Here is a 12,775-nt window from a genome sequence, read left to right on the forward strand (position 1 = left end):
AACAAGAGATGTTTTTTCGTTTTATATTGCGAAAATATAAAATAATAAGGTTATGTAGGATTTCTTTACACAATAGCTCTTTCAATAAATTTCTCTCTTCGTGGTTTCCCCCCCCCCCGACACGAGAGAAGAGGGGAAACTTTGATAGAAAATTTCTGGCGTAGCGCACCCGACCACGCGCTTCACGAGGCAAGCTGCTAGCGCCACCGTCGGTTAAAAAAATCGGTCGCGCCATGCCAAAAATCCAGTTTTTAACGGGTTCTTCTTTGGGAAACCGATGAAAACTTATATTTTTATTTGAAAATGTGTAGCTATTGCATTCGGGAATGCGACAGGTATTTCCCCTAATACGGTTGCACTGCTTGAGTCTGTGCTTGAAGTTTACATATTTCAAGTTTTTCTTCAATATCTCACTCCCGAATGAGTAGCAGACGACGCGTTCTTCAAAAGCACAAAGATAAATATGTTGTCTATTCTGCCGCGAAGCTGCATCTCCTGTCCTCGCGTTAGATTATTACTCCTACTTGAAACTTTGATAGAAAATTTATTGAAGCAGCTATACACACCAACGCGAGGGAAACTGTTAAAGTAGTGTAACAATGGAAACCAACACACAGATAGACGACTTCATTACTCTTTGTGTATTAGTTTTGCTTGGATACAAGATAATCACCATTATTCAAATAAATATAATCAATAATATATATTTTCTTCGTTCATTATTCCCCTTATTTCACGATATTTTTAAAACAGAACAATTGAACATTTTTGACAGATGTGACTGAAACTGAGGTTTGAAGTGCAGCGTATGCCTGTTGTTTCGCAATGCACTAATCGAGAGTATTTAAGGGTTTCGAATAACAGCGAAGGACATAAACAGAGCAATTGCGTCAACGTTTTTTGGAAGCCCCGCCATTGAAAGGCTAGGCGTTTATCTTAACTCTTGCCGATCGCCGCAAAAAATCTTGACCCTAACGACGATAATAGAGTAGAAGACAATGGTTCAGATTGATGTACATGTGGGATAGCTAAAGACCAGAAGATGATGGTCTTGGAGGACAATAAGTACAGATTGGTGTCATTTGAGATAGACATAGCGGATTCACATGAACCTTTGGTGGAAAGCCAGACGTTTCTCGTAAACCTAGCCGCTTGTCTCGTAAATCTTAACCTTGACGATGATAATGGTGTAGAAGCCAAGCATTGTTAAAGTTTGGTGTCAATGTGGGATAGACAAAGGCCAGAAGATGGTGGTGTTAGAAGCCAATAAGAACAGATTTTCGTCTCTGTAGGATAGACAAAGACCAGAAGATGGTGGTGTTAGAAGCCAATAAGTACAGATTGGTGTCTATGTGGAATTTATTTTCGAACGGAGAATCGAAACTTAGTGCTTTTTCTCTTTTCCCCGCCCCGACGCTCGCTAGACGAATAATGTAAGCGTTTGCCGGGGGTTACTGTAGGAGAAGTGCAGCTACGCTAAAGATGATTTTGGGACAGTCAGAAAATGTTAGTTACAATTTCACTAAAATATACGCCAAAATCATACTGTATTTATTTTATTCACACTCGGAATTATACTCTATATTCACAAGAAAGGTATAAATAAGCCAAAGTCCCCTTATAAAAATGTAATAATAATAATTCTAGTCACTAGAGGCTGCGCAAAACTATACTATGGCCGGGTTCCATCTTGTTTTATAATAATTTAATTACTATAGACCCAACCAACAAATCTTTTGAATTTTTTAACGGCTCAGATCTCGTTCGCGGGATTTGAGGCGAGAAAGGGATAACCCGATTGGCTTGATTTTGCCATGCGCAGAACCTGTTTTACTCCAAAGAGTCAGACTTTAATCCAATCAGAAAAATAAGAGATTTATTTTCGTCGCTCAACGACAGATGGTACTACAGTCAACTTCGTTAGTCACGTGATCTCTATCACTTAGATGTAGACCAGACCAAGCCAACTTGTTTATTTGTTGGTTGGGTCTATTGTGATGAGTAACACAAAGAGGCTCCGTATTTTTAGAATGTGAAATAAGCATAATTATCGTGCAGGGGGAGGGGTTCAGAAACATTTTAATTAAGTTAGTTCTAGCTGAGTTCTCTTATTACTAAAGAGATAATAAAACATATGGCAATTAATGTTGAAAGGGCTGACTTTCACTACGGGAAATGAAAGTAAAAGGTCACGAAAAATATACATAAACGACTTTAAGGGTTAAAAGGAGTGAAAAACACTTTAAATTCAACCACAAGGACGTTGTTTTTTATTATTATTAAACTAAACTAACTACATTCACATAATATCCGTTAAACATGATGAGCGTTAATTTCGCTCTTCATAATTCCTTCAAAAGCCGCTGCAATTATAGGAAATCGATGTGAGAACGTGATAGTTATACTTGGAAACTCGTAAGCACGCACTTGTACCTGGTTTTCGATCGTCAAAACCTAGTTATAGCCATTGTTCGCAAGTTACGTTTTTCATGTAATGCCTCGCTTTCAATACCTTTACCGTGAAAGGTTAGCTCAAATAGTAAGTCCATAGCAGTTTTGAAAATCGTTACTATTCAGTTAACTTTGATTTTTCGCTCTTACCAAACTGGTTCCTTTCTTTGAATTATTTGAGTACCCAACTGAAGGGAAACATTTTCCTTATAAACAAACCTGTAACACACCGTTTCGTAAGATCCATTGATTTTCTTCTATAACCTTATTTTCACTATCACTTTAAACAAAAGCTATCGCGTACATTTTCGCGAAATGCAAATATTAGAAGACGAAAACACGTAAACCGCATACTAAGTTAGGAAAACTAGCATTAATGTAAACAGTCCACCATTAAGGACATACATTACACTAACGTAAATTATCATTTACAGGCTCGGTGGATGGTTTTAATTCCGGGTATGTACTGGGGTTTACTCCCCTCTCACAGTATCAGCTCTGCTTTGCCGTGAAATAATGTGTCTGTAGTGCTACCCACAACAATAGCCCATATTGTCCTCTGGCCCTGGTAATTTACCCAGTATTATTTCGTAATGAACGTCACACGTTAGAATTCTCCGAATTTCAAAATGCGTCAACTTCAATACGTTTCGCGTTCAGGCGTTGCTACTTCGAAAAAGAAATTGCAAGCAGTTCGATGCTTGAAAATCGGTAATGTTCTATTAATGCTGACTATCTGCGCTTACCACACTGGTTCCTTTCTGGGCGAATACTTCGAGTATCCGACAGTGCAAATGGTTAGCATTGACAAATCCGGGAAAGTGGAATTTCCTGCCGTTACAATCTGCAACAATAACAGGTCAGATATTTGTTAAATATCAAATAGTTAAGTAAGATAACAGCTCTTTGCACTCGGGTCAACAGATTCTTTTATTGTACTTTAATCTGGTGGTTTCCTATATGCTATTAGAGAAATTTGGGTTTTCTAATTGATTAATTAAATAAAGATTTATTTGTCAGGATAAAGGTACGCGTTAACGTTACATGAGAGCTAGTCTTAGGAGTTCCGATTCCTTCAAAGGTCTCTGCCGATTATAAGAAAACTCTGTTGAAATCTAGTTTTAGCTTATCTCAATATTGGGTGTATCTGAAATGGACGTAGGAGCGGAAGTATTTGGGTTCCTGGGGCTAATATAAGGCGAAACTGTGGTATGACATTTTGTCGTACGCCAACCCATTTGGAAGTTACTTGAACCTCACACTTGCTAGTTTGCATAAATCACAGCATGCTGACTTCGTCTAAAACAGTAGGAATTAAGTTCAAGATAAGATTATTATTGCAAATTAGTGGTTGCCAGCTAAAACAAGAAAAGCTTCATAGCCATAGAGTCAATTTTTAAGGAGTAGAAAGTTGTACAGTTGCTGACTCATAACGAACATCATTGTTAAACAACATGTTACGATTAATTTGTTGAAACAACTGACCGATACCAACAGGAAACTGACAGCGATAAGTAGCGGAAACTAATAAGAAACACCTACATTTTGCTTCATTCTTCAAACAATTGAAAGGTTGCAAAAGCGTTCATTTTGGTTTGTACTACATATCCGGCGACGTCTTTTTTCCATTAAATTAGCAAATTATTTTTTACATGCTTTAAAGCACTTTGAACCTTTAAAAGAAAAACCTTTTTTACCGTTTTTATTGGCAATTTTCATAGAATAATTCTAAGGAGTAAGAATGCACATATTCTTATGGGTTCATTACATTGCATCTCGCATTGCACGTAGGTCTCCTGTCGTTCTCAACGCTGGCAGATTGCTACCAGTTAGTAAACGTCATTAGTCTAAAGTTCAAGGGTGGTCTGCAAATCACTATAAAACGTTCGCATGCTAAGATACTTCAATCATTTCTCTCACAGTTTCTTGTTCAACCATCCATATTTAATTTGTTTTGACTATGGCTAGGTAATTACTCACTCACTGTAATTTTTTGGAGAAAGGAATGTTCTCTTTTATGATCACTTTGAACCATAACAAATTTTATTTCATTTTCAACATTTAGGTTTCTTCATGATTTTTATAAGGATTAAATTTTACAAATTATGCATTTTACTGCTCAGTTTTAACAGCCGTTGCCCAACATCCCATCCCAAACATTCGCCCACTAACATTTATTCACGAATACCGATTTCGATAAGTTGCAACATTAACCTAATCTTTAAACTTAATGCAACCTTTCGAATGTTTGAAGAATGAAGCAAAATATCGGTGTTCCTTACTAGTTTACGCTACTTAGCGCTGTCAGTTTACCGTTCGTATCGGTCAGTTGTTTCAAAACACTAAATCGTAACGTGTTGTTTTACATTGATGTTCTTTATGAGTCACCAATTGTACAACTTTCTACTCCTTAAAAATTGACTCTAGGCTATGAGGCTTTTTTTTTTTGCTTTAGGTGGCAACCACTAATTTGCAATAATCATCCTTATCTTGAACTTAATTCCTACTGTTTTAGACGAAGTCAGCATGCTGTGATTTATGAAAACTAGCAAGTGTGAGGTTGAAGTAACTTCCAAATGGGTTGGCGTACGACAAAATGTCATACCACAGTTTCGCCTTATATTGGCCCCAGGAACCCAAATACTTTCGCTCCTACGTCCATTTCAGATACACCCTGTATAAGGTAGTTTTTTTTACATAATACAAGAAACCCGTAGAATCCATAGAGTGCGATTATAATAGGTACTTAAGACATATATTATTTATTTAGAATAAATTTCAGTATTATTTGCGTAAGAGCTAAACGAGGTCGTCTATGGAAGAACTTGGCATCACTTTCGATCGTACCTTGTTCTGAGCTTGGAAAATCTGCTCATAATCAAAAAGACGATTTAGATATCGTTTATTCCGTAAGTTCATGAGTCTATCAACATAAGTCTTGAATTCTATCATTATCCTAACGACAAGAGAGTATCCTGGTTAAAATAATTCATTCGCTGTAGGCAGAAGAGGTAGAAAACCAAAGCAGTCAACAGTAAAATTTAACACCCAACTTACTTAATACTTCTGATTTTGCATTTATCGGAAAATTTGAAAGCTGAAATCAGCCGGTATAGACCTTTCCGACGTAAAAAAAGGGGTTAGGCAACCCACAATATCGGGAAATACGAGGGGGTTGATACATTGCCATCTCTGCGCACTCTCATGACACAATAAGACTACTGCGCAGGTGCCAGAAAGCAAGATGGAAGGCAAACTTTTACCCCCATGTCTTTTAATCTTTGCTACATCGAAATTGTCTAGAAAATAAACAACGTAAAGGATCTCGATTCATTTATTTTTTAAATCTGGCAATTTTAAACCTGTTCATCTTATCGTATTCACAAATACCTTTATAATGTATAAGTGAGGGCCTGCTTCTCGACACTATTTAAACATATAAAAATTCTAAGTTTTATAACGTAGCGTTAAACGAATCGAGAATATGTATAAGCTGCCGTTCAACAGTGCTGTTGCCGTTAGTGAATTGAGACTTAAGACGCGTTTGACATAATCCCAATTATTCTAGGCAGTCAACATGTTTGCTTGCGATGCTAAAAAGGAAAATAATTTAACATCAGAGGAAAATGAAATCGCCGTTTATTACGAAAATGTTTTGAAACTGAAAAAAACTGAACGAGAAAAAGTCGGACATAAACTTAAGTCTCTTGTAAAAACATGCACGTATTACTTTCAACCGTGCGATCTCAGGTCAGTTCGAATATTATAAAACCTAGAAGCCCATGTATGTCTTTCTAGGTGCGCTATTTATTGAATGTTTTAACATTCTCAAAATAAAATTTTGCAGCAAATTTGCAAACATGAGCAGCGTGGAAACGGGAAACTGTTTCAAATTTAAACCCGATAAAGCCATCAGACCCTCAAGTGGAATAAATTCAGGTAAGAAGTAATTGGTACTTTAATCTATTTAGTCAAGATGATTCTGTATTAAACGACAACTCGCTGTACTCAGGGCTAACTGTAGTATTTTCGTTGCAACCAAACGTCTATTTCTTGACGCGCTACATAAACAACGCCTATGGGATTCGCTTCTCATTGGGACCAAGTCACGATGAATTGGACATTGAAAAAGAAAACAGCTTCTTCCTTACAGATAACATATACAACATCATAGCCATTAAACAAGTTTGTCATCTAATAATTGTTCCATATTTTAATTTTTGTCCTATGACTTTATTTAAATTTTCAACAGGTGACAATTAAAAGATTGAAGTACCCATACCCCGACAATTGTAAAGAGTACTTTGGTTCAACCAGAACAGTAAGGATTTTTCAGAAGTATTTGCCTACAGTCATTAGCGTTGAGTACCAATTGTCTATTTAGAACTGCACTAATTCGTGCGTTCAAAGATCCGCCACTAGTCTTTGCTCCTGTTACAACCCGCTAATCGGCGAGTTCCCAGGATACCCCGCCTGTGACTTTAATAATCTAACACAAAGTGAGTATCGCCACTTTACTATTAAATCAAAATTATTAAAAATTTTAATCAAATTATTTCAGTTTGTTGTTTGAAAAAAGCCGAATCTGAATTAGTTAATAATGTTGAAAGTTGTTTCTGTCCTTCGCCGTGTTTGTAAGCAAACTACAATTATTCTTTCGCAATTAATATAATAACTAAATATAAATATTTAGAGAGGTTAAATACGAGACTTCGATATCGTACAATAGAGTGGCAAGTATGGTTTTGGTAAGTGTTCAATTTCGCTTCATTGTCACCGTCAATGCGCATAATTAAATCATAACTGATGTATAATTTGTTTCCGCTTTTAGGAAGAAGGTGAAGGAAAGTAAGTTAGAAAGCTAGCAAATAAAGCTGAGCTTAATTTTAAATTATCCGCACACTTTTACAAAGATTTAAAATATATTTTTCCAATCTGGAGCAAGTGGTTTACTCAACTCAGGCAAAATACACGGTAAATGCAACTTATGAAATATAATAACAATTTCAGCAACAACTATTGCATTTTCGGCTGCAGATGCAAGACTTATTGGGTGGAATCGGAGGTCATTTTGGTCTATGGCTCGGATTTTCACTTCTTTCATCGCTACAAAGCTTTCAAATTCTCATGTTTGAATATTTTAATGGAATATCTAAACCGAAATATACCGGATCAGGTCGAGTCAAAAGTGTAAAATAAAACCCTCGTTGACAATTGAAGGCGAAATATAATATATGTACGCTTTCTCGAACAGAAGCAAAATTAAATTATTTAAATCTATAAAATTGGGAAAACCAAATTATTCCTTCCCACCGAGTCAAGTGGAATATTATCTCCCCATTTATTTTCCCTGAATACGCACATTTTTGGTCTTTAATGATAAGCTACTGCCGTTAAAATTATAATTAAGGATTATATTAAGCGTTATAAATTGGACCACTTTCGATTTAACAAATGAAGAAATATGGAGAAAAATAGGGGTTGGTACAGACTTGGGTTGCATAAATAACGCAAACTGCTAACGCGTTAAAATAGCGTAACAACTAACCGTAACCGAACTTTCTCTTCACATACGTCACTCATAGAGGTAAAAATAGAACACGTAACTAGAGGCGTTACTAAAATTGACGTTTGAACTGCAGCGTATGTCTGTTGTTCACATCACAAATCAGTAGTATTTAAAGGTTTCGCAGCTTAGGGTAAAATCAGCGCAATTTCGTGAATCTCTTTTGAAAACTCCTCGATAAGGGACGTTAGACGTAACTCGTAAATCTTGCCGATCGCCGCGTAAACATTAACCTAACTATGATAATGGCGTAGAAGCCAATGTGACAGATTAGTATCTATGTAATGAAGTACAATTTTAGAAATGTGTACTGTGAAAGTGTGAATGCTGTCCGGAAATGGTAAACACGTTTGCTCGGATTTTCAGATTGCGAACGACGTTCCCTAGGTGTAACAACAGACTTACAAACACACAGACAGATACGACTGATACGGAACCTCTCTTTGACGTCTCTCGGAGAGGTAAAATTCAATGTTGGTGAAGGTTTCTGTTGATACTATTTTAAAGGTAGAATTAAATGACCATACACAGTTTTTTAACTTTCTCAGTTTGATAAAATAACATCGAATGCATTATTAAAATTTAGCAAACGAATTTCATTAAATTTATTTGGGTGTATCATATTTGGTGGTGCTTACGTAGCAGTATATCTGTCTTGGAGCCCTAAAAGGAGACCCCTAGGATATTACTCCAGGTGTCATGGACTCCTTGTTTGCTCCATATTGCGTGTAGCGTGCTACACCATACTTAGCAACAGGACCATATCATAACAGTTTGTTTAAACAGCGCAGTTCTTAATAATTGGATATGTATCAAGAATACATAATGCATTCAAACTTCTAGCACGCTACGCAATATTGCAAAGACGCACGAGGAACCATGAAAAGTTGGGGAAAATATCCGATACAACTCAATTCTATCTTGGAACTTTCTGCGGTCGTATATGTATTCTTGGCTTTCTAGGTTTACATTACATTCGGAAAAATATTTTTTTATCCAGAATTTAATGATCGATTTATTACACCTAAAACGAAACTGTAATGAGGTCAGAACCTAACGATATCGCAACAACAACGCAAGAATAACGACGTTAAAATAAAGCTGCATATCGGTGGTTTACCTAAAAAAAGGGGCAGTGAACAAACTTTTGATTGAAGGGTAAGTTTCAATCTCGCGGGTCAACACGCAATTCTACGCGATTTAAGGTTTCATAAAGCCTTGATTGAAAAGCAGTTGCAGACCATTCCATTAAATACTTGCAGGGAAACCAACGCACAGGGGAGAGGCCGCCATATTAGACTAGTTGCTCCCTCTGGTGAGCCGCCCCGTTAAAAAGGGGTTGTAAAAAGTGTCTTCCATTAAATTCTGAATCCTACGCGTGAAGAGGCAACACTAAATGCATCTCTACTTTGCTACACGCGAAAGGCGACTCACACTGCCGCTTGCGGTGCTTCTTAGCACGAGGGAACTAGCCTAATATGATGACCCCTCCCCTGTGATGTGTGCTTTTCCTATGGCATTATGGGAATGTTATATATTGAAAATAGGTTTTCTGACTAAAAGTTAACCGTTTTCAATTATCAAGCGTAGATCTCTTTTTTTTGCCAGAAATAGTTGGGTTAAATTCAATTTTAACTGCTACTTGGTGAAAATAATCTTGCCTTTCTAGAGTAGAATACGTCAATTCCAGAAGTCATACCTTTTTAGTGGACTAATAATCACCCATCTTTCTATCTCTTGGGTTTGTGCCTGTATAAATCTTATAAAAATAAGCATAGCGCGTTAATCATAGTTTCACTTTTTCAAATAACCGATTGCTTTCATTTGGAAAGAATTGATTAATGGAGTTCCTCTTCGTTATGGGAACATGAATGGAGTCACTCGTCTCAATAACAAATCGAAACTTCTTCATGGAATGTGTAGGGTGCTGGCATTAATTCTCAATTATGCGAGATAAATTCCTAAAATCAAGTGATAAAAAATACCTCTGTGAGACCCTTCTTCGCTCACATGTAACACAGTACACTGTCAGGTTGTAGGAGGTTAATTGTCCAGTCGAACTTACTAACTACTGCCAACCCGCTCGACAGGTTTACTTGAAATGCTTATACCATGGTTGGGCCGAAATTACTAATTTAGGCTAGTAGTAGCTCCCTTTGTTAACGTTAATGCATTTTGCACCAACGATATGAAGCTAGAAAGGTACCGAAAATCATCAGACTTTAGCAACTTTTTCAAACTAAATGAGGTAGACTCACTCTTATTCATCGCCAGGGAAGCCTTGCTGGTTAATGACTTTAAGGCTAGTAGCCGCTTTTCATAGTTCATAAATCGATGCTTCAGCACCATAGACCCTACTTCCAATGATGGAAGGTAAACGAGTCTGCTTACATGATTATCTAACAAGTTGGGAAAACCAAAATATTACCTCTCCGTGTCGAGAAGATTATATAAACTTAAGTATCCAATGAAAACGTCGACCTTTTTGCCCTCATCCTTTCCCGCGCTTTGCGCTTCCGCATTGCATCCTTACTCTCAACATTATCTTCCTCCATTTTACATACAAAAATCAAATACTCACAAAAAGAAGCGGCAAAAACCTGCTGGCTCTTTACAACCACTTAATTTGACTTATAGTCTGTCAAACGAAAGAAGAGCCCTGAGAAATTTGTCCAAATTGATGTCGCCACCATCGACCCCATAGTACTTTATCAACTTGTTTTGTTTTGCCAATAGTCGTCTGTAATATAGTCTGCTATAAACAGATAGGCTTAATCGCAATAGAACCAATACATTTTGCAATATATATTTAATATGTTTATGTTTCATGGTTTTTTACGATCATCGAGTATTAAAGAATATAAAACAAAATTAACGACAAGACACCAGTTTTATCTTTGTTGAACTAGCATTGCAATACATTTTAATGACATAAGTTAAAGTACTTGTCCAAAAGTCTAAGTAGTTCAGCATCAAAGCGTCTTCAGTCCACATCTTCATCAGAGTCTTCGCTGTCTTCTTGCATATTAATTTTAAGAGGTTCAATTGTGGTTTCGATGATGGAATCTTTTTCTTAATACTCATGCATTATATTCTCGACGTGAACTTTACGAAATAATAAAGCGTCACAAGTCCAGAACCCTGAAGTACGAAATTGACGAGGTTGCTAAAAGTAGAGGTCACACGGTAGTGAGGATTCCACCGTACCATTGCCAGTTTAACCCGATTGAACTAATATGGGCACAAGTGAAGAACGACGTTGCGAAGCAGAATTCTGGTTTCAAACTCTCGACGGTCAAAGTTGCAACATTGAGGGCCATTGAACGTGTGACACCAGAGAATTGGCGTAAGGCAATAAAGCACGTAGAGAATATAATGCATGAGTATTGGGGAAAAGATTCCATCATCGAAACCACAATTGAACCTCTTAAAATTAATATGTAAGAAGACAGCGAAGACTCTGATGAAGACGTGGACTGAAGACGCTTTGATGCTGAACTACTTATGGACAAGTACTTAAATTATGTCATTAAAATATATTGCAATGCTAGTTCAACAAAGATAAAACTGGTGTCTTGTCGTTTAATTTGTTTTATATTCTTTAATACTCGATGATCGTAAAAAACCATGAAACATAAACATATTAAATATATATTGCAAAATGTGTTGGTTCTATTACGATTAAGCCTCTATCTGTTTATAGCAGACTATATTACAGACGACTATTGGCAAAACAAAACAAGTTGATAAAGTACTATGGGGTCGATGGTGGCGACACCAATTTGGACAAATTTCTCAGGGCTCTTCTTTCGTTTTACAGACTATAATATCCAACTTCCAAACACAAATATTTTCTGGTAGATAAATTAACAACCTACAAGCAAAGAAAAATTCTCAAGAATGGCTCCCGCAAATTTAATAGGTCTATTTTCAACTAGGTGGGCGTATCTGATTAGATTTAAAATATATATTTTTGAAATTTTTGGTCTGACTGTTATCTACACCTAGATGGTTTTCAGTCAAACAAACAAGGAGCATAAACACAATAGTGGAAGCTTCAGTCTTATTTAAAACATGTAAAACAATTATCATCTCTGCAAATAGCTTACACATGTCTTTTTTACCAATGCCTAACCGTTTGGATTTTCTAAAGCAATCTCAGCACCAAAAAATATTTTTTGATACAAAATAAATGTTTTATATTCTTATTAAGAATAAAACAAGAGGATAAAAAAGGTCTGTCTTCTCGTAATTTTTTTAAGCTTTTATCATGATTACTCTATACAACAGTAACAAGGAGTATAAACCCATTAGTGGAAGCAGTATTTTTTTTCCGAAATAATCTCGCTTGTGTTTATCCTCTCTAGACTTCGCTAAAAACGCATTACTCCTACGTAAAATATTAATAGACAGGCAAGGATTCATACCATTAAAGAAGAAGCGCAATATTATCCATATTTTCATTTCATATACAGAGAAAAGAAATTATTATGTTTCTGAGAGGAGCTTCCCATTTTGGTTGTTGTTTTGAAAAATATATCACAATGCACGGGCCTTGGAAGATATAGGAGGCGATGATAATCTCTCTCTTTGCACGAGAGGTTTATCTTTAATATTTAAATAAATATAATTATTTTTAATTATTTTAATCTTCAATAATTAACATTAATAATAGTTAAATCGTTTAAAATAAAGTTATACCTATTATCATCTCAAACTTTGCTAATATTGACGTTTAAAGTGAAGGGTAACCCTCTT

At 36.2% G+C, this 12,775-nt stretch overlaps 1 protein-coding gene and 1 long non-coding RNA gene across 2 annotated transcripts; one reads left to right on the forward strand and one right to left on the reverse strand.

Annotated features, from left to right (window-relative positions):
• The first annotated feature begins 1,042 nt into the window (after nt 1–1,042).
• Nucleotides 1,043–7,650, forward strand: LOC149713391 (epithelial sodium channel subunit alpha-like). The gene is made up of 14 exons (XM_089849328.1): nt 1,043–1,159; nt 1,461–1,506; nt 3,112–3,310; nt 5,222–5,360; nt 6,020–6,201; nt 6,299–6,390; nt 6,464–6,636; nt 6,704–6,772; nt 6,836–6,950; nt 7,013–7,085; nt 7,145–7,199; nt 7,283–7,299; nt 7,365–7,425; nt 7,489–7,650. Exons 1-14 carry the CDS (start codon nt 1,043–1,045, stop codon nt 7,648–7,650), a joined length of 1,500 nt encoding a protein of 499 aa, XP_089705454.1.
• A 2,379-nt stretch (nt 7,651–10,029) lies between these two features.
• Nucleotides 10,030–12,775, reverse strand: LOC149713392 (uncharacterized). The gene is made up of 3 exons (XR_016369038.1): nt 12,445–12,775; nt 10,276–10,416; nt 10,030–10,211 (listed from the first exon to the last, which is right to left on the reverse strand). It is a non-coding gene; the product is annotated as an uncharacterized LOC149713392 (long non-coding RNA).

This window comes from Phalangium opilio, unplaced genomic scaffold, assembly GCF_054372755.1.
Source record: "Phalangium opilio isolate 3A_F unplaced genomic scaffold, DU_Popi_V2 ptg000009l_1, whole genome shotgun sequence".
NCBI classification, from domain to species: domain Eukaryota; kingdom Metazoa; phylum Arthropoda; class Arachnida; order Opiliones; family Phalangiidae; genus Phalangium; species Phalangium opilio.

Bases quoted from the DNA above. Each gene is read 5' to 3' on its own strand.
- LOC149713391 (XM_089849328.1), top strand. From the start codon at position 1,043: ATGATGGTCTTGGAGGACAATAAGTACAGATTGGTGTCATTTGAGATA. The intron at 1,160-1,460 runs GTAAATCTTAAC...GGGTTACTGTAG, and splicing joins TAAACCTAGCCGCTTGTCTC to GAGAAGTGCAGCTACGCTAA. The intron at 5,361-6,019 runs GTAAGTTCATGA...CAATTATTCTAG, and splicing joins ATTTAGATATCGTTTATTCC to GCAGTCAACATGTTTGCTTG.